The sequence below is a fragment of the Bombus pascuorum genome, chromosome 1 (genome assembly GCF_905332965.1).
Source record: "Bombus pascuorum chromosome 1, iyBomPasc1.1, whole genome shotgun sequence".
NCBI classification, from domain to species: Eukaryota; Metazoa; Arthropoda; class Insecta; order Hymenoptera; family Apidae; genus Bombus; species Bombus pascuorum.
In genome coordinates, this window is record NC_083488.1 from 17,732,308 (window position 1) to 17,758,462 (window position 26,155).

Here is a 26,155-nt window from a genome sequence, read left to right on the forward strand (position 1 = left end):
TCGGACTAGTATCTCGTTTAGTGGAAGGCGTAAGAATACTGTTCCGGTTTTTCTCCATATTAAATGACATTGAACGGTATTTTGAAGTTTTATTAAATTCGCGTCGAAATATGTCGATCTGATCAATGAAGTTTGTTAGATATTATTGTTTTTAATGAAGTGTCAGTACCTTTCTCAACATAAAATGGAAGGCAAAATAAAATCCTTAGTAATTTTTTACATTATGCTTACAAGATGTGATATAATAATACAATAATAACAATACAACTAACGCCTTTTATATGAATATTTTGTATAACAAGTTTGCTCATAAAGCATGGAAAATTCTACAAATGAACTTTGCAAAATACAGGAAAAATTATAAAATAGTAAAGTGTTTGTATAACAAGTAGCTACTACTTGTCACTTGATGATTCACTAATATTATTATACATATATGAGTCATTGAGAAGTAACATTGACTAATTCCATAAATTGAAAAAAGTAGAAAGTACTGATATTCTATAAATAATTTCCTAGTTCTTTTTGGAACTTACTGTCATTTATAACACCTTGAGATAAATAAACTTACGAACGTAAGTGATGAGTGTTTCTTCTACGCTGAATATTAATTGCGTAGCTGGATAACGAAAATGAAAAGTTTACTAAACGTACAATTAATCAACTTAATTTCTGAGATGTTCAATTATCGTGCAAGGGGACTCTTGTCGAAAAATCGAAATCAAAAAATCGAATGACGATCACGATGGGACGAGCTGTTTGTCTCCTTCTTTCGAATCAGTTTCATCGGAATTGCGCCCGTGGTTGCAGAATGTCGTATTAACCTGACGACGACGCGACGTTGGAAATAGAATTTCATGACTATTTGTTGGCGTCGTCCGGACGTCCGAATGGTAGAGTCAGGATATCAGGCCGCGCCTCGAAATACACCGCATCCGTGTAAAAGACGTCTCTGTAAATTGTGGCGTAAATTGAAAATGTTTCGAAAGGTGGAGGAATGGCGTAGCGCTCGTGCGCGCTTTTCAACCAGAAACATTTCAACAGTACAGTTACCTCCTCGAAATTTCCGCGAGCCGTGCTCGCAGAGCTGCGCCCCGACACTGAATTTCACCTTTTGTTTAGTCCCGTTCCATCTTGTATCTTATCGCAAGATCGAAACACGTTGAATAAAAGGATACACATAGCAAGCAGGAGATAAAACGTAAAAGATCTGTGTTTGTTGTAATAGCGTTAAAAATAGCTTGCATGTATATCTGCTGCACAGACACTGTGAAATTTTATAATTGTCATTGTAGTTTGTAAAGTTTCCTCCTTGGAATTTCCGTAAGCTTTGCTTGCAAAGCTGCGTTTCGACACTGAATTTTGCCTTTTGTTCAGTCCTGTTCTGTTTTCTATCTTATTGCAAGATCGGAATATACCGAATGAAAGATAGTAAGTAGAGCAAATGTTCATGTTGGATGTAAAAACTGTAGTAGGAAATTAGATTTAACTGATTGTGAATGTACTGTAGAATGGATGTATGTAAGATGTGTAGGATGTTTAACGTTTCATTGGATTTGTCAAAAATATGTATGTGTATGCAATTATTTACACTTGAAGTTATCTATTTGGATTTCCAAAGAAGGTCAGTAAAGTTGTGTCAAATTAGCAATTTTATGTTAGATTTTATTGAATTATCTCTTCAAATTAAACAGTAAGTTATTAAATCAAATTCATCTACGAGAGGGGGATTTTTAAGAAGAGGAAGTAAAGGGCAAAGCACGAGAAAGGGGGACGCAAAAGCAACGGAACCAGGAGAACGGCTCGACTATCCGAATAGTGTTACGGTTCTTTTCCTTTTGCATATTTTATGAACCGTTGGAATATTATTAAACTTATATTACGTATTATATCAGAAAACGTTGATATGCACGGATGGAGATGTAATAAATACTTGCTTAAATGAAATTCATTTTAATCCATTTTAATCATGCGGAATTAATCCACGATATCGAACAAAGTTATGAAAATATGGTATTGCAGATATACGTTCGAGGTTAACACATGTACCTGAGAAAAGTTTTGACAAATGAACGGTGTTCAATATTTTCGCGACACACGAAACTGTTAGCTCACCGGAAACAGGATTTCACGGTTGTTCGTGATCGAAATGGCGATGTCGGAAGTCCGGCTCACCAGTCGAAATTCAAAATTCGATAGGCCATAAATAAAAAACTGTCGAGGTCAGCGCGGGAACATAAAAATCAATAAGATTTGGACATTTTCCTTTTCTCATGATCGCCGATCCCGACTTCAACAATTGAGGATTTGTTGGTCTAGATAAAAGTTTGCTACCGGTTTTGAAAAAAATATCTTCCACATAGAAAATTTGTGTGAAAATAGGAGGATCGCGTGTTACGGATGTGTAGATCAAAACGTTTGTCCCTGGAAGATAGTTTTATTCGCTCTCTTCATTTTTACTCTACACACAATGTAATCATCGATTATTTAGTATTGACTGATGAAACTTGCATATGAATTATGAAAATACCGAATATTTCGAGAATTCCTATTTATAAAATTTAAACACAAATAAATAAATAAATATATATATATATTCATAACTATGATATATTAGATAAAGTTTCATGTTTAAATAATATTGATTATTTAAATTATCTCCTTGTGTTATTCATATATGTGTGTTAAAACGAATCTCCCCAAATCTACGTAAGTGTTTCATTTAATTTCATGGACTTTATGATCAGAACCTCCTTTTTGTACTGTAATAAGTGGAACACTGCAACAGGAGCATTTTTAATCCACATAGACACTTCGTTTAATTCTTCATGAACACGAAATACACCTACGACTTTATGATCAAAACCTCGATTCTTGTCTTTCTGTGTATTGCAATAAGTGGAACATTGCAGCAGGAGTAATTTAAAGTACGCGAATGTACGAGTCTCTATACGTTGCTTTATTACTGAAGGGAGTTGCAAACATTACTTATGATAACCTCGTAATATATAGCATGCTCCAGCTGTGCAGCGAATAAACCACACGCAATATAGTTCTTTTTTTTTTCATTTAGACTGCGAACACGTCTCATGTGTACTCCTTAATTACGGTTGTTAACTAATTCCTTTAAAAATATGCTGAAGGCACGAAGATTATTGTTAATCGCGGCTTCTGTATAACGAGGATATCTTTTGTTTCTTTCTCGAAACATGGTTATCGTACAGCACGTTCAACGGAAAGCGAAAGAAAAGAATATATTTTTGATATAATATCTATTTTGCATTAATAATTTCAAAAATTGCAAAAGATTATAATTAATGAATTACAGTTAGAAACTCTATAAATAAATCTGTGCAAAAATTTTTTGGAAGAAATCATTTTCTTAGGAAAAGTACATAAAAAGAACGATCTCGTTGTCATTTTTCTCACAGATTTATGTCTCAAAATACGGTATAACATAATAAGTCTCAACATATTAATGATTTTGAAGAAATCATTTTTTAATATAATTGTCGTAAAGTAATTTCTTCAAAAAGTTTTTCGCGGAGATTTATAGGTGTCAAGACGCGGTATAACTTTTATTTTAACTATTTTTTTAATATCTTTTGTCGTTTACTATTTATAAGCACTTACATAAAAGCGTCAACTCGGATATAATAGTTGATTTCTCCATTAAAGTAAAAAACGGACATGAGAGAATTAGGGCTAATTTCTTAGGTAGGTCTAATGAACAGCTCTGCAAAATTTCATGAAAATCGGCATGTATTAGTCACTGGGGTTCTCTCGTTGGTATTCCGTCGTCAAGAATTTCTTTAAAATCTTTTTAATTTTTTAACGACGCGAAGCTCATGTACGAATTATATTTATATATGCCGTTATATATCGCATAGTCATTTGTTAACACACATACACATCGAGGATAAGTAGACGTTTCCTATAACATGAAATCATTTATATATGCACATTTCTTACAGCATAACCAACTATACAACATATTTAAACAAATTTCTACACGCAGATTTTTTTCACCTGTCAAAATAACACTTTTACACTTCCAACGGTACTACGACGAAAGAATTAAAATACAACTTCGTTTAACGTAATACCACGATCCAATGCAACATCCAAATCGCAAATTATAAACGTCGACACAACGATTTACGGTCGCTGGAATGTTCGCACTTGCCGAAAGAACTTACATTTGATGAGGAGAAGGATGTTGGGGAGGGGTAAGAGGTATGCGGGCCAATGGTTTTTCGCGACGAGCGGGAAACCAGATTTCGCGGTCGCTCGGCGTCGAGATGGCAATGCCAGAAGCGTCGAGCGTCCGTCAAAATTCAGAATATTCACGTCGCCGTCGTGTAGGGCTCTTCTGGCGCATACCGCGAGCCTCGAGAGCGGCTCGCACAAAAAATATGTGTAATTAAAACTCGACGCTCCGGGGGATCCTCCGCGAACGCCGTGCGCCCGGGAAAAGGGAGAACATTGGGTATAGCAGAAAGAGAGAAAACGATAGAGAGACGTCCAGACAAGCCGCCACTAGCGCGAAGGTTAGAGCACGGAATAATCAGCGGCTGAAGGATCGGCGACTGTAACGATTTCGGATTGAGACTGGATACTCTCTGTCGGAAGTAAGTACTCACTAAGCGTTCAACGACGGTTAAGACCGAGATCGGACGTCTGGGATCCGATTTTTTCGGAGTTCCTCCGGTGTTTCGGTATTTCTAGCGAATTTCGAAACAGTTTATACAGCGTCAACAGACCAATAGAAGATGATGAAAGTTTAGAATACACAGGGCGAGTCGATATGAAATATTATGTAAAATAATTCGTTACCTAAGCGATTTTCTCGAATAACGTTTTAGACGAGCTACGTTGAATTTGATGGAAATTATCGGATGGATGCAATGTTATTTTCTATATTTTAGATTTTCTGAGATATCAAGATGGTAAGGTAACATTCTGTACAGAAAAATATTAACCTATTTATACGGAAAAGCTATTAGTTTAGCAGATATTTTAACTTTAATTTGTCAAATTCAACGGACGAGGGACAAGAAAAGACGAGAGGTGGCATTCTTGTGTTCATGTTGCCTTTGTTTTTCATACGTTAAGTTTGACAAATTGAAGTTAAACTATATGCCGAACTAATGGAAAGGACAGAAATAGGTTAAAACCTTCTTATAGAGAATGTCCAACTAGATCTACTAATATTAGAAAAAATATACGCTGTCGTTTTAAGGACTCAAGATCAGGCTGATATTTCAGAAAATATAAGATATAAAAGAATAACATTGCGTTCATTCGATGAGTCCTTTGAAATGTAACATAATTTATTTAAAACGTTTTTGGATAAAACCAATAGGCAACAAGTTATGTTAGATAGTACATACTTCTTATTGACACATCCTGTATTTTCGTGGCTTGGATAGATATGACGACATCTTGTTCGCACGAGTGTGATGTAATACTGCGACTTGGTATTCTTTGCCTATTTCCATGTCTATTTGCGTGGATGAGTGTCGAGTAAAGTGAGAAAGAGAATGCGTTCTATCTTTATTCATTTTTTGAAGAGTCTTTGAGAGTTTTTTAAATTTGAAGATACTGAATGATTGTAATGGAAGCAAAAGCTTTCTTTGTACAAATTAGAAGGAATTGACTGCTATTTCAGAAATTTACCGTACATTTCCATTAGATATTACGGATGTTGTAGATTTTATAAATCCTCATTAGATTTTGGATATTTTCTAGATCCTATAGATCTTATAGGGAGATCTCGTAGAAATCTTGCAGATCTTTTCGCTCTCATTGATGAATCTTGTAAATATCTAGATTTAGTACACACACGTAAATCTTTCAATGTTATCCGTAATGAATATTCAGATTGTAGAATATTCCAACTTTTTTCTGCTATGCATAATCTTTTACTGATTTTGGTGTGATTAAAAACGTAAACTCTCTCTATCCTCTTTATTTAAAAAAACAGTCACATTATATATACCATGTATTAAAAAGGAATCAGATAATAAAACTCTTTTCTTTCTCGTTCAATATTCCACTCCTATTTTGTTTCTAATATCCATTATCTTACTAATTACAATACAATTTCCTTGTTTTTCCTTCTGTCGTACGAACATCAAAGAGTTGAATCATACGGAAATACTACTTGCCAACTTTCCTTATATGAAACATCTCCCCTCGCACCGGGTACAAAAATATCCCAAAAATTTCATCATCCGTTTCGCAAAGCTGTCGCTATTAAATTACCATGTTAGAACTTCCAACAACAATAAAACTCGAATTATACCTACAACTACGCCCCGACGCTATAATCCCAGCCCCTTATCCCTATTCCCTAAAACCATTTTCAGAACCAAATCCTTCGTCACTTTCCTTCTCCAACCCGGGCCAAGAGTAGCTACCCTAACGCAAGATGTGCGACAAACGGTTGTGTGCCTGCGAGAAGAAGACGATGCCGGGTTTCATGAACCCGAACGACGAGCGTTTGAAGGCCCTCGAACAAGCGTATGCGGAGTTCGCTCAAATCGATAGCAGGTCGCTATTGAAGAAACATTTAACGCAGCAGGTGTTCGATACGCTTAAGACACGCGTAACGAATACCGGCTCCACTTTGATGGACGTGATCCAATCGGGTTTAAAGAATCCAGACTCTGGCGTTGGTGTTTACGCGCCTGATCAGAACGCTTATGACGTGTTCGCTGCTTTGTTCGACCCAGTGATCGAGGAGTATCATATTAATTTCACATCGAGCGACGTCCATCCGGATTTGGATTGGGGAGAACCGGAGCAACTAGGAGATCTCGATCCCGAGAGACAATTCGTGATTTCGACGAGAATCCGTTGCGCCAGGTCGGTCAATGGGTATCCGTTGAATCCTACTATGACCAAATCCCACTACTTGGATTTGGAGGCAAAGGTACACCAAATCGAAAGGTTTGTTATAATTAGCAGACCGCGGATGTTTATTATATTTCATATTTTTACGAGCGTAATCAAACTTTAATTTAAATAGAGATTTAAGTAGAAATTATGAGGAGCTATAATGTTTAATAGTTATCAGTATAGGGAATATATTGAATAGAGATTCGTTTTACCTGTTACATGACAAGGTGATCAGATAAATGAGATCATTTAAATATCTATCTTATTTGTGTTTTGTGAATGAAAAAATTTCTCAGGACAAAGTTAAACTATTTCAGGAAAGAACTTTTTCTCGAGGTCATTTTTTCACGCGATCTCAATGTTATCGGTATATTTCTAAGTGAAACTCTATATTTTTGTATCCACCAATTGACGCGTTTTAAAAAGTATTAAGATACCTGCGTCTGAGAAGTTGAAAAGATATGTTAACCTTGATTCTGTAACGCTTAATGTGCGAAAAACTAGGAAAAACGTAAAGTAATACTCCAGTGTTTATGTTTTCCTTGTCTTTCGTACACTACATTTGATGAAATTAAATTCGGAATATGTTTTAAACCGCATTTTCCGACATAAGTACTTTAATACTTTTGTGTAGAGAATAAAAAATCACATCTACCAGCGTAAAAAGATACATAGGGTTCTATTTAAAAAAATACCGATGAAATCTCTTAAAAAAGATAAACTCGAGAAAAATTTTTTCTATGTATCATGGAATTCCATGTACCTCTTGAAATAGTTTAACTTTGTCTGGAGAACTTTTTTCAAACAATCGTAAATAAGGCAGATATTTAGGTGGTCTCATTTAGCTGAGACACTCTGTATATTATAACAAATACTTTGGATATTTTATATAATTTTTCGTGGTATGTATATTCTATACATTCTTATTTGTAATTGCGAATGATTCTGCAATTTTACATTTTCGTGAACATAAGTATAAAAATAGGATCTAAATAGACATTCGTTTCACTTATTAAATATCATAAAACTGTACTTTGGATATTTTGTATAACTTTACACGGTATATTCTATGCATTCCCGCATCGTAAAACTACCCATAAACCAAGCTTATTAAATTACTTACATTTTGTAATACGAACAGAGATTTGTAATATGAACTTGGTTTATAATTGTGGAACAGTCGTTGAAAGGAAAATCATTAAGCCTTTGGATTTTCGTTTTGCATGGTACTGGTAAAAAGCAATTTCGAGTTTTTTAGAAAGCGTAAATTCATGGAACAAGAGATAAAGTGTAGACGACTAATGCGCACAATGTTTTTCAGTTTTTGAAAATCGAAAGAAAGACCGGAGTTAAGACGTAACATGTAGCTCATACACGGAATTTAAAAAATATAGAAAATCAACAAAGGGTAGTAATGTTAGTAGCATTTTGTTCAAAAACGATATTAATATCGTACTCGTATTTAGTAATAGAATGAAAATTGCACGAATATTGTGCATATTCATTGTGCCAAAGAGAATGCCGTAGAATTTCCAACGTTTCAAAAAAAAAAAAAAAAAAAAAAAAGTACGGGATACGAAGGAATGTAGATTCCCATTCAGTTTTATGCGAGCTACACGGCAGACAAATAATATACTTCCTGATACAATGCAGACGAACAACCTGAAGTGTTCAAACGGATATTTCACATATTATTTCGCATGAAGCAAGAATATGGGCAAATTGCATGATTAGTTTTAGTGTTTGTAATACGGACATCATTTTTCCATGGTAAACGATGTAAAGAGGAAAGCAGTTTAGATCGTGGTTTTATTAATTAGATATTAAGATTTTGGATATTAAAATTTTCTAGAATTTTTACATATGGGGGAATGAAACAGACAGAACATGAATTCTGTTTTTAATTTTTGCTACTGTAATTTTATTACAGCGTTACATTCGTAACTTAATGTCGATAAAAAAAGTAATGAAATTTGCAACACTTTTATTCGTTTTCGCGTAAAACTGAATTCCCATTTGTACACCATAAACATCTATAAGCAAGACCCCTATTTAAACTCATTTTTCTTCCAATTCTGCTTACCAAACGGGAACAAAAAGGGAGCGAAGTAAACCCTTCAGCTAGCACTTCGTTCAATTCGTCAACGCGCCAACGAAAAAATCCATCAAAAAGAAAAAAAAAAGGAAAAAAGAGAAAAGGGAGAGAGGACTGGTGGGAAGAAAGAAGGAAAATAACCCGGAAGAAAGGGTAAAAAACACAGAGAGATAGAGAAACGGAAGAACAAGGTCTATGTCTTTACGGTTATACGGTTGGTTAACGCGTTAGAAAAGTTAAATCAAGCCGCACAATGTGCACGTAGCTAATTGATTTCTGCTGGCACGAAAAATCCCCTCGTTTCATTAAAGCGTATAATTGCTTTTTATAATCGCGTTTTACCCGCTTTGTTGTCGACTAGAGACAACTTGACTATATAAATCGCCACGAAAAAACTACTGCGATCGCCTTTTCCAATCTATTTACGCAGCGTATCTCTTCCGTTATACTTTCGTTTCTCTCAGTTCGTTCTTTCTTTCATCTTCAGGTACAGCAAGCCTTGCGCTCGTTAGATGGCGAACTGAAAGGGACTTATTACAGTCTGGCCGCGATGGACAAAGAGACGCAACAACAACTGATAGACGATCACTTTCTGTTCAAGGAGGGTGATCGATTTTTAGAGGCAGCCAACGCCAATAGGTTCTGGCCAAGCGGTGAGTAATGATCGTTCCCCTTTTATACCTCTGCGCTAACTTTCCTCAAACTTTAGCAGATCGATCGCCATAGCTTTTAAACCTGTCTGAAATTTATCTTCCGTCACTGCCTTCGTCGAATCTTGTTGTGGCAACAGTATCCTTGAAAAGCGATTCGACGATGCTTCGGCTCCACAGGACGCAGATTAATGAGCCTGATGGAGTCGCAACTTTTAATTTTATTTAAGCACGATCCGCGCCAGATGCGCCCTTCAGAGTGTCGGTAATTAGATCGTAAGCTGGAGCAAAGGTGCTTTGTGAGGATATTTGTTTGGGCTTATCATGCTTCTTTGTCTACTCCACGATACTCCTACAAAAGCTAATCAATTTTCAATCTAACACTTTTCTGATCGTTCTTAAGTCACGTGGAAACCTTGGTAACTGGACAATTTTTCTATTCCTTTTTCATTTCGAGAAAGAACTTAAACGCAGGAGGCTTACGATGGATTACATTGCTTGATATTTTGTGCTTTTGACAGTAATCTCATTTATTGAAGATATAAAAGACATTTCAATCGAAAGACGCACAGTTACTTTGGAAAAATTTGTAAACTGTTTCAAAGGACATTCGAATATCTTTGGAAATGGAGATGTTGTATAGAATGTTTTTAACTCTTAGCAATAGTTAAAATATCGTTCTCGTGTATTTGGTATGTCGTTTCGTGGTGTATCAAATAGTAGGAGGCTCCATGTACAGCGATAAATAGTACATAATATAGAAAGTGTACTAAATAGTATATTCGTAAAATATCATTTCCTCGAATAAAACTTTAATCGGGCGATTTCTTTGAAATATAATGGTATTTAATCAAAATAATTTCCACGCTATTTCAATTTTTCCATAATCATCATGAAATGTTAAATTTATGTTATCGACAATATTTGCAGCACATTTCCCGTGTTTATAATAAAGAAGGATATTAGACGAATATTTTGATGATTTGTGAAAAGCAATAACGATAATAAAAATCTTGTTTGCATTCAATAGGCGTGTATTATAGAAAATTTCTTTTTCAATGTGGGTAATAATGACGGTAATAATTGACAATAAGAGAAAATGTAATGGGCGATATTAAGCAATCAAACGCCGGGGAAACGAGGTTTCATATGAACTAGGCTAATACAATGTAAGTTGTTTAATAGGAATTGAGGTGAGCGAATTCAGAATAACCTGAAATCGTTCGCGAAGCAATTCTCTTAATCTGTGCTCCCAGTCAGCTTTAAACTTGAAATTACTTCTAAGCATCTCCATTCTCCTTATACATTAACCTTCCATTCGTCGTTCTAAAAATTTTTCTCTGCTTACTTCTAGGTAAGCGCAAACTAGACAATGTTTGAGGAAAATGAAAGTATAGTGTACGAATAAATAAATTTGATCAATCCGATGACTAATCCGGAATATATATTAAATTATGATCATCACTATGCACATTTTATCATTTGTTTTCCCTGTGAAAATTTAATTTACCATTTGTTCTTGCTAAATGTATGAAAATAGTAAACACTAAAAGTTCATAGCGTTCAAGTAATTTAACAAATAAATGAACGATGTAAGTGCCAAAAATAAAAGAGAAATATATTTCTCATTTTTATTTGAATTTATACTCTTTAATTTTTTAACATTCACTTCGGCATAATAAGTAATTAATATCGTAATACTAATACTAAATTTAACATTAATATTGAATTATAGTACATAAATACATTAATATGATATACAGCGTATTATAACATTAGCACCAATACCATTATAACAAAGTATTAGTATTCTTCGTACTGAATCAGACTAGAAAACGTTGTCAACGATACAGGACAATTATTCCATTCTGAGATTATAATCGTATTCGAGGCAATAATCGGTTAATTGATTTTCCGTGGGAAAATTCCGATTCGTCTTGTTCGCCGGCTTGAGGATCATCGCAGTTCGAGTAAAACATTCAATTACAATGCCGCAAGTTCCTTCAGCTCGTTTGAAAACATTAATCCACGGTAAGCCGAATGCTCGAAATTGGGCGGTTCAAGTTTAAACGAAGATTAAACCGAAAGTTTCTGGGATTAGAGGGAACCCGTTGGTAGATGGGTTAGCGAAATGGTGGCTTGACAAGTGTCACGACCGGTCCAGCTGTTTGTTGATTTTCATCGCGATTCTCTCTTGCCCGTATAAAAACAGTTCAATGCTTCCAGTGGATTTTCAATCAATCATCCTGAGGACCGTAAAAACGGGCCGTTTCACGGGATAAATTGTAAAAGGGCGGAATCTGATTTAAAACGAAAATATCGTTAAACGGCGGGATTGTTATTTACTGGATTTGATATAAAAACACGTTACGATAAAGATCGTTATTTATATTTTTCGGTCTATTTGTAGTTAGTTCGGAAAAGTATTCGGTTTTGATTAAGTTACGTGGTCCGCAGAGAATGATAAAAGGCTCGAGTTATTCAGAATAGAGCGAGAACTGTTGCCTCGAAATGCAGAAACGAAAGTTTTCTAGATATGTAATCCATATACTTTTGACGTACTAATTTGTGGTACATTCACAATGGAAATTAGTATATTTTCGTAAAAGCCTCGATGTAGATTTTGCCCCTGTTACTTTTATTCGATCTCTAATTTGTTGGTATTTCACAGAACAGTGGTTTTCGAGCGGTCAAATTGGCCGAAAGTTTTCTCTCCGTTTTGATAGGGAGTATCTCACTATGTTTTATATATAGCATTTCCTACATATAAAACGTAATAATATCGGCCATGAAATTTAGAAGTATCAAGTACTATTATACTACTTACCGAAAGAAGCAATAAGGTCTCAAGTCCTAACAAACGTAGGTCCATGTAACTGTTCGTTTCGGACCTATAAGATGCTTTTCACTTTGAGTCTTTAAGACAATACTTAAACGCAAGGTTTCGCAAGAAGGTAGTCTCGTCTGTCCAATTTAAATCACTTGGACCTCTATCTGCGAGAACATTAAAAAATTATAGTATATAAAAATAAGAGAAATAAGCTGCTATCAAGAAATAAGTGAAATGTCAGCGCTTTTTGAGCATGTGCATGTTTCTATGCAAAAACAACGTGGAAGTGTGTGTTAAAATGAACAGGGGTATATTCAAAATATGCGGCAGAGGTAATGTATCACTAACAAAGACATCTCATAACTCCGAAATGAATGGTTTTCCGACTCGTGTTTATGAAGACATTGTTTGCTTGTTTTAATGAATACCACATACTCCTAAAGCTTGTCCCTAACATTTTAGGAAACTCTATATATAGTATTCATAGCTTGTAATTTTTCAATATTATTGTATTGATACGTGGAATAATACGCATAACTATCATTGTACATATCACGAGTTGTAGTACCAGCGAGACTTCCGAGTCCAGAGGCCTAAATATCAAGTTCACAGAATGGGAATGCTGAATTTGTCAACTCCGCCAGTGTTCAAGATCTTATACCTCTATCACGATGAACTATTCATTCCCCAGTAAAGTAAAATGCAGAAGATTTATAGTTGGTAGAATCAACAGCGTGACAACGAAAAACTAACGCTTTTCGAATATCTAATTGTAGAACCTGTAGTGCGCAGTCAGAAGCATCAAAACTTCGAGTATCTTTCTATATTTCTATAAATTAAATTAAAAATCAACTCATCCTCTCGAGACGAAAAATCTCATTTCTACGATTCAGAGTTTAATTAAAAATCTTAAAAGCTCAACGTTTCCTACGAACATTGTCTTTGTTGCTATTAGCAGATGTGATTTGAAGTTCTAAGAGTTCCATGGAAATTCAAAACCCAGTTGAATCGGTACGAAGTGTACAACTTTCTGCGCACTTCGACCACCCTAATTCTTCACAGAATTAAAGATTATCGTCGGTCTGAATCGAAATACAAACCGATGGTATTGGCATTTATGTGGGTCTCCGTAGCTTGACAGAAAGCCGACGAAGGGTTCCGTGATTAAATGAACTTGCACTAGCGATTTTCATCATGATGGCCTTGGGAAATCTCTTTGCTGTTGAGATTAAACGGCTCAAAAGGGTTAAGGTATATTAAAGAGACTAGGCCATGTACAAGAGAGAATCAGCCGCCATTCGAAGGGAGTTTTCAAAGCTAACCAAAGAGGTTTCCTCCTCTTATCGTGAATACCTCGCCAATGTAACTTATTGCATTTTAGCACGGTCTTCGTCAACACAATTGCTGATTATATTATCATAAACTGTCAACGCGAGCGCGTATTGTGGTAGAAAGTCTTTAACTTTGTCCTTCAGTATTTAACACTGAGGTGTTTTCTACAATACGATAGAGTCTCTAAGTGTGTTTATTCCGAGTAAACGCTAAATCTTGAGAAGAAATAATTTTAAGTGGCAAATCTTCGAATGGTTACAAAAACACCACTTGACTTGGTAGGGACTTGATGATCGGAAACGTTTCTTAAGATGTGTAAGAACTGTAAATACGATTTCTTAAGAAATATTGAATTTAATTCTAAAGTTGCAATATCCTATTATTTCGAGAAATATTGATTATGTGATTCAAAATAATTGATACTCCAGCTTCTTTGAATAATTTTTTGTTGTCGCCCCCCCTAGACTTAACTGATAATTTAAACTGCTCATCATCAATCTTTTTGGAGAGAAGAGAAGCATTATAAATAGATAAATACACATACTAAATATATTTTTTTCGAATAATACAATAAGGACATACATGTACGAGGATTTCGTAGTCGCACGGAGATCCATGGACCACCGCAGGCTAAAAACCGCTGCTCTATACGATTTCTTTTTATTATTGTGCTCGTATAAAGAAGTTTCTTCGGGGATGTAGCCGAATAATTTTTTAATAAAGTAGGTTTTGTTATTCCGTATTCAGTATCTTAAAGATATCTTAAAAATTTTGTCTTCTTGTTTCTTTCAAATAATCTCACATACATATACATATTCTATAATATTTAAGGTAACATTATAAATATATTTTAGCATTTTCAATAAATATATGAACCAGGTGAAACCATAGATGAGTAACACCCGAAAAAGAATATTGCAAAGGAATTTTCCACAACACTGTATATTCTTCGAACAAAACTCTTCTTATTGTTGATAGATAATGATATCATTTTATTTTATATTTAATTCGTTAACGTATTGTTTATTCTTCAAATAACACGATCGTTCGTTTGATGCGCGTGCAAAATTATCATCACAGAGGCTGCGCTATGTTCAGGTGTACCAAACGAATATAACCGAACATTTCATTTCCGTCTTTCGATTGTCCTCGTGCAGATAATTGTCGCTTTTGTTCCTTTGAACCGCACTAGATAACAGATTGCCTTTGTGACTGACCACCGTTGCTTGTTATTTACGAACGCTCGTTGCCGTTCGATCAAATTATTTTTCTCCCTTTCAGTTCACGTTTCTCGAAGAATCGTATTACGATCGTGTCTATTTTGTTTCCATACATTGATATTACTACGTACCAAGAATATTTTTAGTCCAAGTTTTACGTGAAACTAATAAATAGACGCCTTGAATCGATATAGAAATATACACATATTTCGAATGATTTGCTCTATTATCTCAATCGTAAGATATGACAGCGTATACAGGATGATTCATTATGAACTTTTGATGTGATTGTCTTCCGAGCTACGTTCGTTATACATGTACTCGTCATTCGAAGAACTATTTCCTCTATAATTCAAATTGTAAGGTAAGGAAGCCTGCATGAGGAGCTCCATTATAATCTTACGATGTGCTTGTCTTTCGAATTATGGTCGTTATATATTGGGTATTAGAAAAACTGTTTCAAGCAAAACTTGGTTTTTGCACGGACAATATTGTATAAGCAATGTCTTTGAGATTTTAAGATGATGATCACTTCTAAATGAAACGAAATTACTTGAAATAAAATTAATCGTTTTCTTGTTTAAACGAAATCACAATTTACTTTTAGAACTACATGTACTTTATAGTAATTCATTGTACGAAAGATCAAAAGCCAGAGACAAAAATATTCGATAGTACACAGATATATTACACAGGTGTATTACACAATACACAGTATATACAAATTTTTCTACTAAGATTTAACTTTGCGGAGGGGTTGGTCGAGGAATTGCAGGTGTAAATATTACGAAGTTCGTCACTTGTATTACTTTCCTTCACAGCCTCTCGATCGTAACTGAATCACTTTTTGAAATTGATAATAGTTTTGTATCTGTTATATCGTATCATTGTCTTAAGGTTGCGACAGGTTAAACGACTAAGAAAAGAAGCTGACCTTCTCGAAGTGCGATTTGTTGCACATCAAAGCAAAGGTCAGTTCTATTTTTATAAAATTCGATGCACTCCTATCGCTGCCAATGACAACATACATCAATAAATTTATACGAAAAATGTCATAAGTTAAATTTTGATAAGAATACAACTTCGAATTTTCCCCTTAAAGATGCTAACATTGTTACGTTATAAGCAACTCAAAATGTTTTTTCAATTCCTGTCAACATCACGTGAACCGTAATTTTATACGTGTTATGTTATTTAGAAAAGGAGCTAATAATATTGTAGTTTGATATTATTATAGTCTACGCAATGGGCATTGACTCAATCATAGATGCTAGCCAAACAAAAAAAGAAAACTATTTTTCCGTAATTATCGAAATTAAATATAATCCAGAAAATTAAATATCCTACGTATTTATTTACTTTTTCAATATTTATTAATTAATTGTACGACTTTCGCGTATTTTTGAAAGTATTTCTAAAAGTATTTCTGAAAATATGCTGGATACCGAAAAATATATTTTGGAAGCCAAATGGTTAGCGCAGTCGTTTATAAAACTATTCGAGGAATATCCGTACTTATTCGTATCTACGCTCTTTTCGCTGTTTTCATGTATATCTCTCTTTCACGATACCTACTCAAAGGGTAAATCCAGTGCCGATTTAAAGATAATCGAATGTGGTTTGGTTACGACATACCATGCTGCGTTTCCATTTGCCTTAGGCAACGCGGGATTGAATTATTAATATTCTATTCTGGTTGCGACGCACATGCGGCCCTGTTTACAAAGAACAACGTAAGGAAACCGAAAAATTGCGCGGTGAAAAGGAAATTTTCTTCCGTATCGAATGTTTAACTCGGTTTTTACGTTCCAGTGTTTCAATCGGATGAATAGAAATTCGATACGAAACACTGTCAACCGGTACAGTCTACTATATTATAAAATTTATCGCACGAGGTGTACACATAAAGCAATACATAAATAACCATTAGCCATAAACAAAATTGACATAAAACTACGTTTCCTCAAATTTTCACTATTATTGCAGCATATCATAATTTTAATTTAAAGAGTTGGAACCCCTTTTTTACGTTTAATTGTGCAATAATCATTCTCAAAATTTGTAATCACACACGAAGTTCACACAGAAAAAAAAATTTCTTTTTTCGACGCTGTTATCGCAGTATATCGTAATTTTAATTTACAAAGTTGGAACACCGTTTTTATGTTTCAGTGGGCGGTAATAATTCTTAAAATTTTTAGTCATACACAAAACTTACATAAAACTACTTTTTCCCAAATTTTACGACACCGTTATTGCAGCATATTGTAATTTCAATTTGCAGACTTGGAACTTCCCCTTTTTTTACGTTTCACTGGACAGTAACGATACTCAAAATTTTTAACCGTACACGGAACTCAAACGAAAGCATTTTCTTTCAAATTTTACGACGCTGTTATCGCAGCATGCTATAATTTTAATTCACAGCGAAAGGATTAATATTAAAGAAGATATTATCACGAAATTTTAAATCCTACGATATATATCGAATCTCACAAAGAAAGATCCGCGATCTGCTAACTAAAGCGGCCGAGTCTCTTTTCTGAAACTTTAAACTTTAAACGAAGAAGAAACAAAATGCTACCCTTCTTTTCTCGTTACCCACTCGCTATCCTATTTCCAGGCAGAGGAATATTTTTTAACGAGGCAAAAACTTTTCTCGTCTGGTGCAACGAGGAGGATCACATGCGTCTGATATCGATGGAAAAGGGTGGCAATCTGTCGTCCGTGTACTCGAGGCTTGTTAAAGCGGTTACCGAAGTCGGGAAGGAAATACGATTCTCGCGGCATCGTCGGTTCGGCTTCCTCACATTTTGCCCGACCAACCTGGGGACAACCATCAGGGCCTCTGTTCATATCCGCCTTCCCAAATTGAGCGAAAATTATGCGAGATTCGAAGAAATCGCGAACATGTACCATCTTCAGGTGAGAAATAATATCGATCCTACTCTGCTTTTTTTCTTTTTCTACCTTTCTTACTGGATCGTTAAAGAAACTAGTCTACTTTACATATAAATGATAGGATTTGAATAATCTTCTTTATTCCAAACAAAATTTGAATAGTCTTCTTTATTCCAAACAGAATTTGAATAGTCTTCTTTTTCTATTGCAAAGTTCTTCTTTATTTTTATTTCATTCTTCAATAACGAAATTGTGAACTTCTGAAGGAACGTTGTAATGGAAGTTAGTGGTATATTTATTTCGTCAAGAAGGGATAAAAAGAATCTTTTGAATTTCAATGTTAAAAATGTAGTTTTAACTATTATCATTATTGATGGGAGTCGGATATTCTAAGGATTTTGCGATATTTTACATGAAGAACGTGATAAACGTGATAAATCTCCACAATTATATTCATTGAAAAGAAAGGACTGCATTACATACGTAAATCAATAGGATCATGCGATGTTTATCTTCTTTCACGTAAATATTTTACGTATAAATGCGCACATTTTTCATTACAAAAATATGTAATCATTTTTTCCAGTATGTAAGTAGTATGTTCCAATAATCTCAACGGTGTATCAAAGAAATGTAAATTGAACGTACGATAGAATGACTTCTGAAACTGTTATGATAGCGCAATTACGAGACACATAAACAAATAATTTTAAGAAAATATCTTCAATGGAGTTTCACAGTTTAATCAGTTCAAATGAATTTAACGATATAGATAATGCGTTTAAAAAATCGATTTCAGATCGATCGTTCACGCGGCTGTTACGAGTTACAAAATCGTAAATGGGTAAACAGAGAAATAATTCCACGGTTCCACGTAATTATCATTATCGAACGTTAGTAATCTTTGAAATGCTAATGAAACGAAACGCAACAAGTATTCCTTCGGCTCGGGATCAATGCTGATCGTTCGTACGAAATATTTATATCTTTTGCGCTGAGCGAAGCGGCGATGATGCTTATACAAATCCCAAGTGTATACAACATAAACTATAGTTACGGACGAGCACGTACAAACAAGTACAGTTATGAATATTCCAAGCTTACAGGGGAAATATTTGAACTGGATCTACGCTGTCTACGGGCGAAGAATCTACGAAACGTAAAAACACACAGTTTTACTTACTACGTGAGCTTATTTATTTTCCTTTTTCCTTTTCAGTTTCAGGTTTATTGTATCTTTTTTCTTTTTCCGCGCCTTTCCTTTTCTTTTTTTTTTATTCTATTCCACGCGAACGTGTAGCACGGTATTATTAAATTTCACTAGCATCCCGTGGATAACTATAGCGTGATTAAAAGTGACAAAATACGCCTGATTCCTCGCAGCAAATATCGAGCTGGAGAAAGCATAGCGCGTGCCGAGCGGATTTTAGTCCCGAAGCGTGCATTTTTAAACGCGAGAGAATTTGACTTTGAATGAACTTCCTTCGCAGTTATAAATTCTTTGGAACCGCATTATTGAACTCAGCTTGTTTAATCCATCTGTGGGTTTGGTTTATTGGACGGATTGTAATTGATTCATACTAATGATCGTAAGAGTAATATATCTTTATTATACATGTAGTAACATTATATGGATATACAAAGAAATAAAACACGATATTGGTACTAATTAAAGAATATTAAAATGAACGCAAACCTCGTGATTATTAAATTTAACTCCGAGAGACAAGAATAATATAATTTTAAAAATACGCGGAGTTCCATAACGTTCTGGCCATTTTCATCATATTTCTCTTCATTCTCATCATATTTACTTTGAAAATTGTAGTCACAACATCAATCGCTAAATTTAAGCTTTCGATTCGAAAAGTCGAGTTGACTGCATGCCACGAGCGTATAATTAATTATTTGTACACTACCTCTTTAAGAAAATCTAGAATATTCACCTGTCCTCTTAATATTAAATTTGAAAGTTGCGTTGAACGTTATAATTAGATCGGTATAGTGAACTTATTTTACTAGAAAATTGACTGAAAAATTAAACGTTACAATTAAATTGTAAATGACAAATATATGGCCGCTTAAATTCCCTTATTTTCATTTGCTTTATTCAATATTTAATTTTGGTGTAACTTTTTGATGCGTGATCGAGTATTAATTAGCCATCAATATACGCATATCTACGTAATTGTATGCGAATAAATAGATTTTCCGCGCAAAATTAGTAACATTTTAAATTGAAAGAATTATTCGTTCTCACGTTATATGTGTCATTACTCAAATAATTATCAAGTCATTTTCGGGTCATTCTTCAGGTACACGTGAAAGAATGAAAAATTATTGAAATAACACGACTGGAATAATTTACGATGAACATCGAATAATTATTCACTGGATAAATCATTCGATTGAAATATCATTATTTAATCCCCTATCTTGAGTAAATATTTCTTCCATGCCATTTAAGATACCTTCCAAATTCTAAACTGCATTGATAGATATTCCTTCTGCAATATTATAGATAGACGGATTAGTAAATATATTAGTCAAACATAATCCGGTAAGGGCAAGAAGTAGTAATATTGTTAGTAAGGGATATAACGTTGCTCACTCAATAGAAGTTGTAGAAACAGCATAAGCTAAATAAGACAACCCAAGAAGATAAAATACTAATTAAATGTCTATAGTAATAGTAAAATTAATATCGCGATTTGAAACAGTAAATATACAGATAATTTACGAAATTATTTTAGTCTTATTTTCGTTAGAAAGTATTACGTGACATTGTATTACGATATATTATATTACGTCGTATTATAAAATATTATAATATATTACATTATACTATATTACGTTATATCATATCACGTTATACTATATTACTATAATATATTCAATTACGTACTCTATTACGGTATATCATATTACAATATAACATATTGCTTTGTATTACGTTACGTTACGCTATATTATATTACCTTATATTATATAACGTTATAATATATAACATTATAATATATTACACTATGTTATATTACGTTATATTATATTACGTTATACTGTATTACGTTAAATTGTAATATGTTATATTATATAACCCTATATTATATTACGTTGTATTATATTACCATATACTGCATTATGTTATGTTGTATAATGTAAATTATATTACAGTATACTATACTACATTATGTTATATTGCGCTATAACATATCACGTTGTGTATATTATCTACCAAAATACGAGCAAACAAGTGACATCTAACGACGACAGAGGAATAAAGTGGATAAACAGTACAGTTGTCAGTAAGTAGTAAACAGTAGGAGACACAAGTGGAGAGCTGTGAAGAAGTCGCAAATCGAGATAATAAACGAACAGTTGAAGAACGCACGGACTAGCATAGTGTACCTTCCAAGATTAACACCGCAGTCATATTGTATTACGTTTCAGTACACTACCGGTTATATATCTTAACACGTTATATATATCGCGTAATAACACATTACGCAGTATTGATTTACCTAAAGATACAGTACGTTATATCAAAATACCAGGTATTGTAATATGTTACAATATAATACGTTACACTATAATAGGTTATATTATATTACGGTGGCCTGCATTGCGTTAGACTGAACTACGTTATTATACATTACGTTATATTGATATAGTTATAGTATATAAAGATATATACCATTACCTTATATTATATTACCTTATAATGTATTTCGTTATATAAAAATACGACATAACCTATTACGATATATGGAAATACGTTATAACATACAACGTTAAATGGTATTCCGTATAACGTATAACCTTATATGGTATTACGTACTAACGGATAACGTTATATAATATTACCTTATAAGGTATAACGTAATATACTATTACGTTATAACGTATAACGTTATACAGTATTACCTTATAACGTATAACGTTATATAGTAATACATAATAATGTATACGGTTGTATTCTCTTACACTATAACGTATAACGCTATATAGTGTTACCTTATAACGTATAACATTATATAGTGCTACCTTATAACGCATAACGTTATATACTATTACGTTATGACGTATGTCGTCATGTAGCACTGCGTAATAACGAATAAGGTTATAACGTATAACATTATATACTATTACGTACTAACGTATAACGCTATAAACTATTACGTTATAACGTATAACGTTATATACTATTACGTTATAATGTATAACGTTATATACTATTACGTACTAACGTATAACGCTTTATACTATTACGCTACAGCGTATACCGTTATATAGTATTACGTACTAACGTATAACGTTGTAAACTATTACGTTACAACGTATAACGTTATATACTATTACGTACTAACGTATAACGTTATATACTATTACGTACTAACGAATAACGTTATCTACTATAACGTTCTAACGTTATATACTATTACGTACTAACGTATAACGCTATAAACTATTACGTTATATCGTAGAACGTTATATACTGGTACGATATAACGTATAACGTTATATACTATTACGTACTAACGTATAACGTTATATACTATTACGTAATAACGCGTAACGTTATATACTAATACGTAATATCGTATAGCGTTATATACTATTACGTACTAACGTATAACGTTATACACTATTACGTAATGACGTATAACGTTATATACTAATACGTAATAACGTATAACGTTATATCATATTACGTACTAACGTATAACGTTATATACTAATACGTAATAACGTATAACGTTATATCCTATTACGTACTAACGTATAACGTTATATACTATTACGTACTAACGTGTAACGTTATATAGTATTACCTGATGACGTATAACGTTATATACTATTACGTAATAACGTGTAACGTAGTATAGTATTACCTGATGACGTATAACGTTATATACTATTACGTAGTAACGTATAACATTATATACTATTACGTACTAACGTATAACGCTTTATACTATTACGCTACAGCGTATACCGTTATATAGTATTACGTACTAACGTATAACGTTGTAAACTATTACGTTACAACGTATAACGTTATATACTATTACGTACTAACGTATAACGTTATATACTATTACGTTATAACGTATAACGTTATATACAGTTACGTAATAACGTATAACGTTATATACTATTACGTAATGACGTATAACGTTATATACAATTACGTAATAACGTATAACGTTAAATACTATTACGTTATAACGTATAACGTTATATACTATTACGTACTAACGTATAACGTTATATACTATTACGTAATGACGTACAACGTTATATACTAATACGTAATAACGAATAACGTTATATCCTATTACGTACTAACGTATAACGTTATATACTATTCCGTACTAACGTATAACGTAATATACTATAACGTAATAACGTATAACGTTAAATACTATTTCGTACTGACGTATTACGTTATATACTATTACGTACTGACGTATTACGTTATATACTATTACGTACTAACGTATAACGTTATATACTATTACGTAATGACCAATAGCGCTATATACTATTACGTAATAACGTATAACGTTATATACTCTTACGTAATGACGTATAACGTTATATAGTATTACGTACTAACGTATAACGTTATATAGCATTACGTTATAACGTATAACATTATATACTATTACGTACTAACGTATAACGCTATAAACTATTACGTTATAACGTGTAACGTTATATACTATTACGTTATAATGTATAACGTTATATACTATTTCGTACTAACGTATAACGCTTTATACTGTTACGCTACAGCGTATACCGTTATATAGTATTACGTACTAACGTGTAACGATATATATAATTACGTAATAACGTATAACGTTATATACTATTACGTAATGACGTATAGCGCTATATACTATTACGTAATAACGTATAACGTTATATACTCTTACGTAATGACGTATAACGTTATATAGTATTACGTATTAACGTATAACGTTATATAGCATTACGTTATAACGTATAACGTTATATAGTATTACGTTCTAACGTATAACGTTATATACTATTACGTACTAACGGATAACGTTATCTACCATTACGTTCTAACGTTATATACTATTACGTACTAACGTATAACGCTATAAACTATTACGTTATATCGTAGAACGTTATATACTGTTACGATATAACGTAGAACGTTATATACTATTTAGTTATAACGTATACCTTTATATAGTATTACGTCATAACGTATAACGTTATATAGTATTACGTACTAACGTATAACGTTATGTAGTATTACCTTATACCGTATAACGCTTTATACTATTACGCTACAGCTTATACCGTTATATAGTATTACGTACTAACGTATAACGTTATATAGCATTACGTTATAACGTATAACGTTATATACTATTACGTACTAACGTGTAACGTAATATAGTATTACCTGATGACGTATAACGTTATATACTATTACGTAGTAACGTATAACGTTATATACTATTACGTACTAACGTATAACGCTTTATACTATTACGCTACAGCGTATACCGTTATATAGCATTACGTACTAACGTATAACGTTATATAGTATTACCTTATAACGTATGACGTTATATACTACTTCGCACTAACGTATAACGTTATATACTATTACGTTATAACGTATAACGTTATATACTATTACGTACTAACGTATAACGTTATATACTATTACGTTACAACGTATGACGTTATATAGTGTTACGTACTAACGTATAACGTTGTAAACTACTACGTTACAACGCATAACGTTATATACTATTACGTACTAACGTATAACGTTATATACTATTACGTTATAACGTATAACGTTATATACTATTTCGTACTAACGTATAACGCTTTATACTATTACGCTACAGCGTATACCGTTATATAGTATTACGTACTAACGTATAACGTTATATAGTATTACCTTATAACGTATAACGTTATATACTATTACGTACTAACGTATGACGTTATACAGTGTTACGTACTAACGTATAACGTTGTAAACTACTATGTTACAACGTATAACGTTATATACTATTACGTACTAACGTATAACGTTATATACTATTACGTTATAACGTATAACGTTATATACTATTTCGTACTAACGTATAACGCTTTATACTATTACGCTACAGCGTATACCGTTATATAGTATTACGTACTAACGTATAACGCTATAAACTATTACGTTATAACGTATAACGTTATATACTATTACGTTATAATGTATAACGTTATATACTACTTCGTACTAACGTATAACGCTTTATAGTATTACGCTACAGCGTATACCGTTATATAGTATTACGTACTAACGTATAACGTTATATAGTATTACCTTATAACGTATAACGTTATATACTATTACGTACTAACGTATAACGCTATAAACTATTACGTTATAACGTATAACGTTATATACTATTACGTTATAACGTATAACGTTATATACTATTACGTTATAACGTATAACGTTATATACTATTACGTTATAACGTATAACGTTATATAGTATTACGTACTAACGCATAACGTTATATATTAATACGTTATAACGTATAACGTTATATAGTATTACGTTACAACGTATGACGTTATATAGTGTTACGTACTAACGTATAACGTTGTAAACTATTACGTTACAACGTATAACGTTATATACTATTACGTACTAACGTATAACGTTATATACTATTACGTTATAACGTATAACGTTATATACTATTACGTTATAACGTATAACGTTATATACTATTATGTTATAACGTATAACGTTATATACTATTACGTTTCAACGTATAACGTTATATACTATTACGTTATAACGTATAACGTAATATACTATTACGTTATAACGTATACCGTTATATAGTATTACGTACTAACGTATAACGTTATATAGTAATACGTTATAACGTATAACGTTATATACTATTACGTACTATCGTATAACGTAATATACTACAACGTAATAACGAATAACGTTAAATACTATTTCGTACTGACGTATTACGTTATAGAATATTACGTAATTACGTATAACGTTATATACTATTACGTAATAACGTATAACGTTAAATACTATTACGTCCTGACGTATTACGTTATATACTATTACGTACTAACGTATAACGTAATATACTACAACGTAATAACGTATAACGTTAAATACTATTACGTACTGACG

At 33.0% G+C, this 26,155-nt stretch overlaps 1 protein-coding gene across 1 annotated transcript; it reads left to right on the forward strand.

Annotated features, from left to right (window-relative positions):
* Positions 1–6,377: 6,377 nt before the first annotated feature.
* On the forward strand, positions 6,378–20,569 carry LOC132915438 (arginine kinase-like). Its single transcript, XM_060975224.1, has 4 exons — positions 6,378–6,937; positions 9,486–9,651; positions 17,654–17,955; positions 20,453–20,569. Exons 1-4 carry the CDS (start codon positions 6,434–6,436, stop codon positions 20,567–20,569), a joined length of 1,089 nt encoding a protein of 362 aa, XP_060831207.1. The 5' UTR covers positions 6,378–6,433.
* Positions 20,570–26,155: the final 5,586 nt, after the last annotated feature.

Bases quoted from the DNA above. Each gene is read 5' to 3' on its own strand.
- LOC132915438 (XM_060975224.1), top strand. From the start codon at position 6,434: ATGTGCGACAAACGGTTGTGTGCCTGCGAGAAGAAGACGATGCCGGGT. The intron at 6,938-9,485 runs GTACACCAAATC...TTTCATCTTCAG, and splicing joins ACTTGGATTTGGAGGCAAAG to GTACAGCAAGCCTTGCGCTC. The intron at 17,956-20,452 runs GTGAGAAATAAT...GCAATATTATAG, and splicing joins CGAACATGTACCATCTTCAG to ATAGACGGATTAGTAAATAT.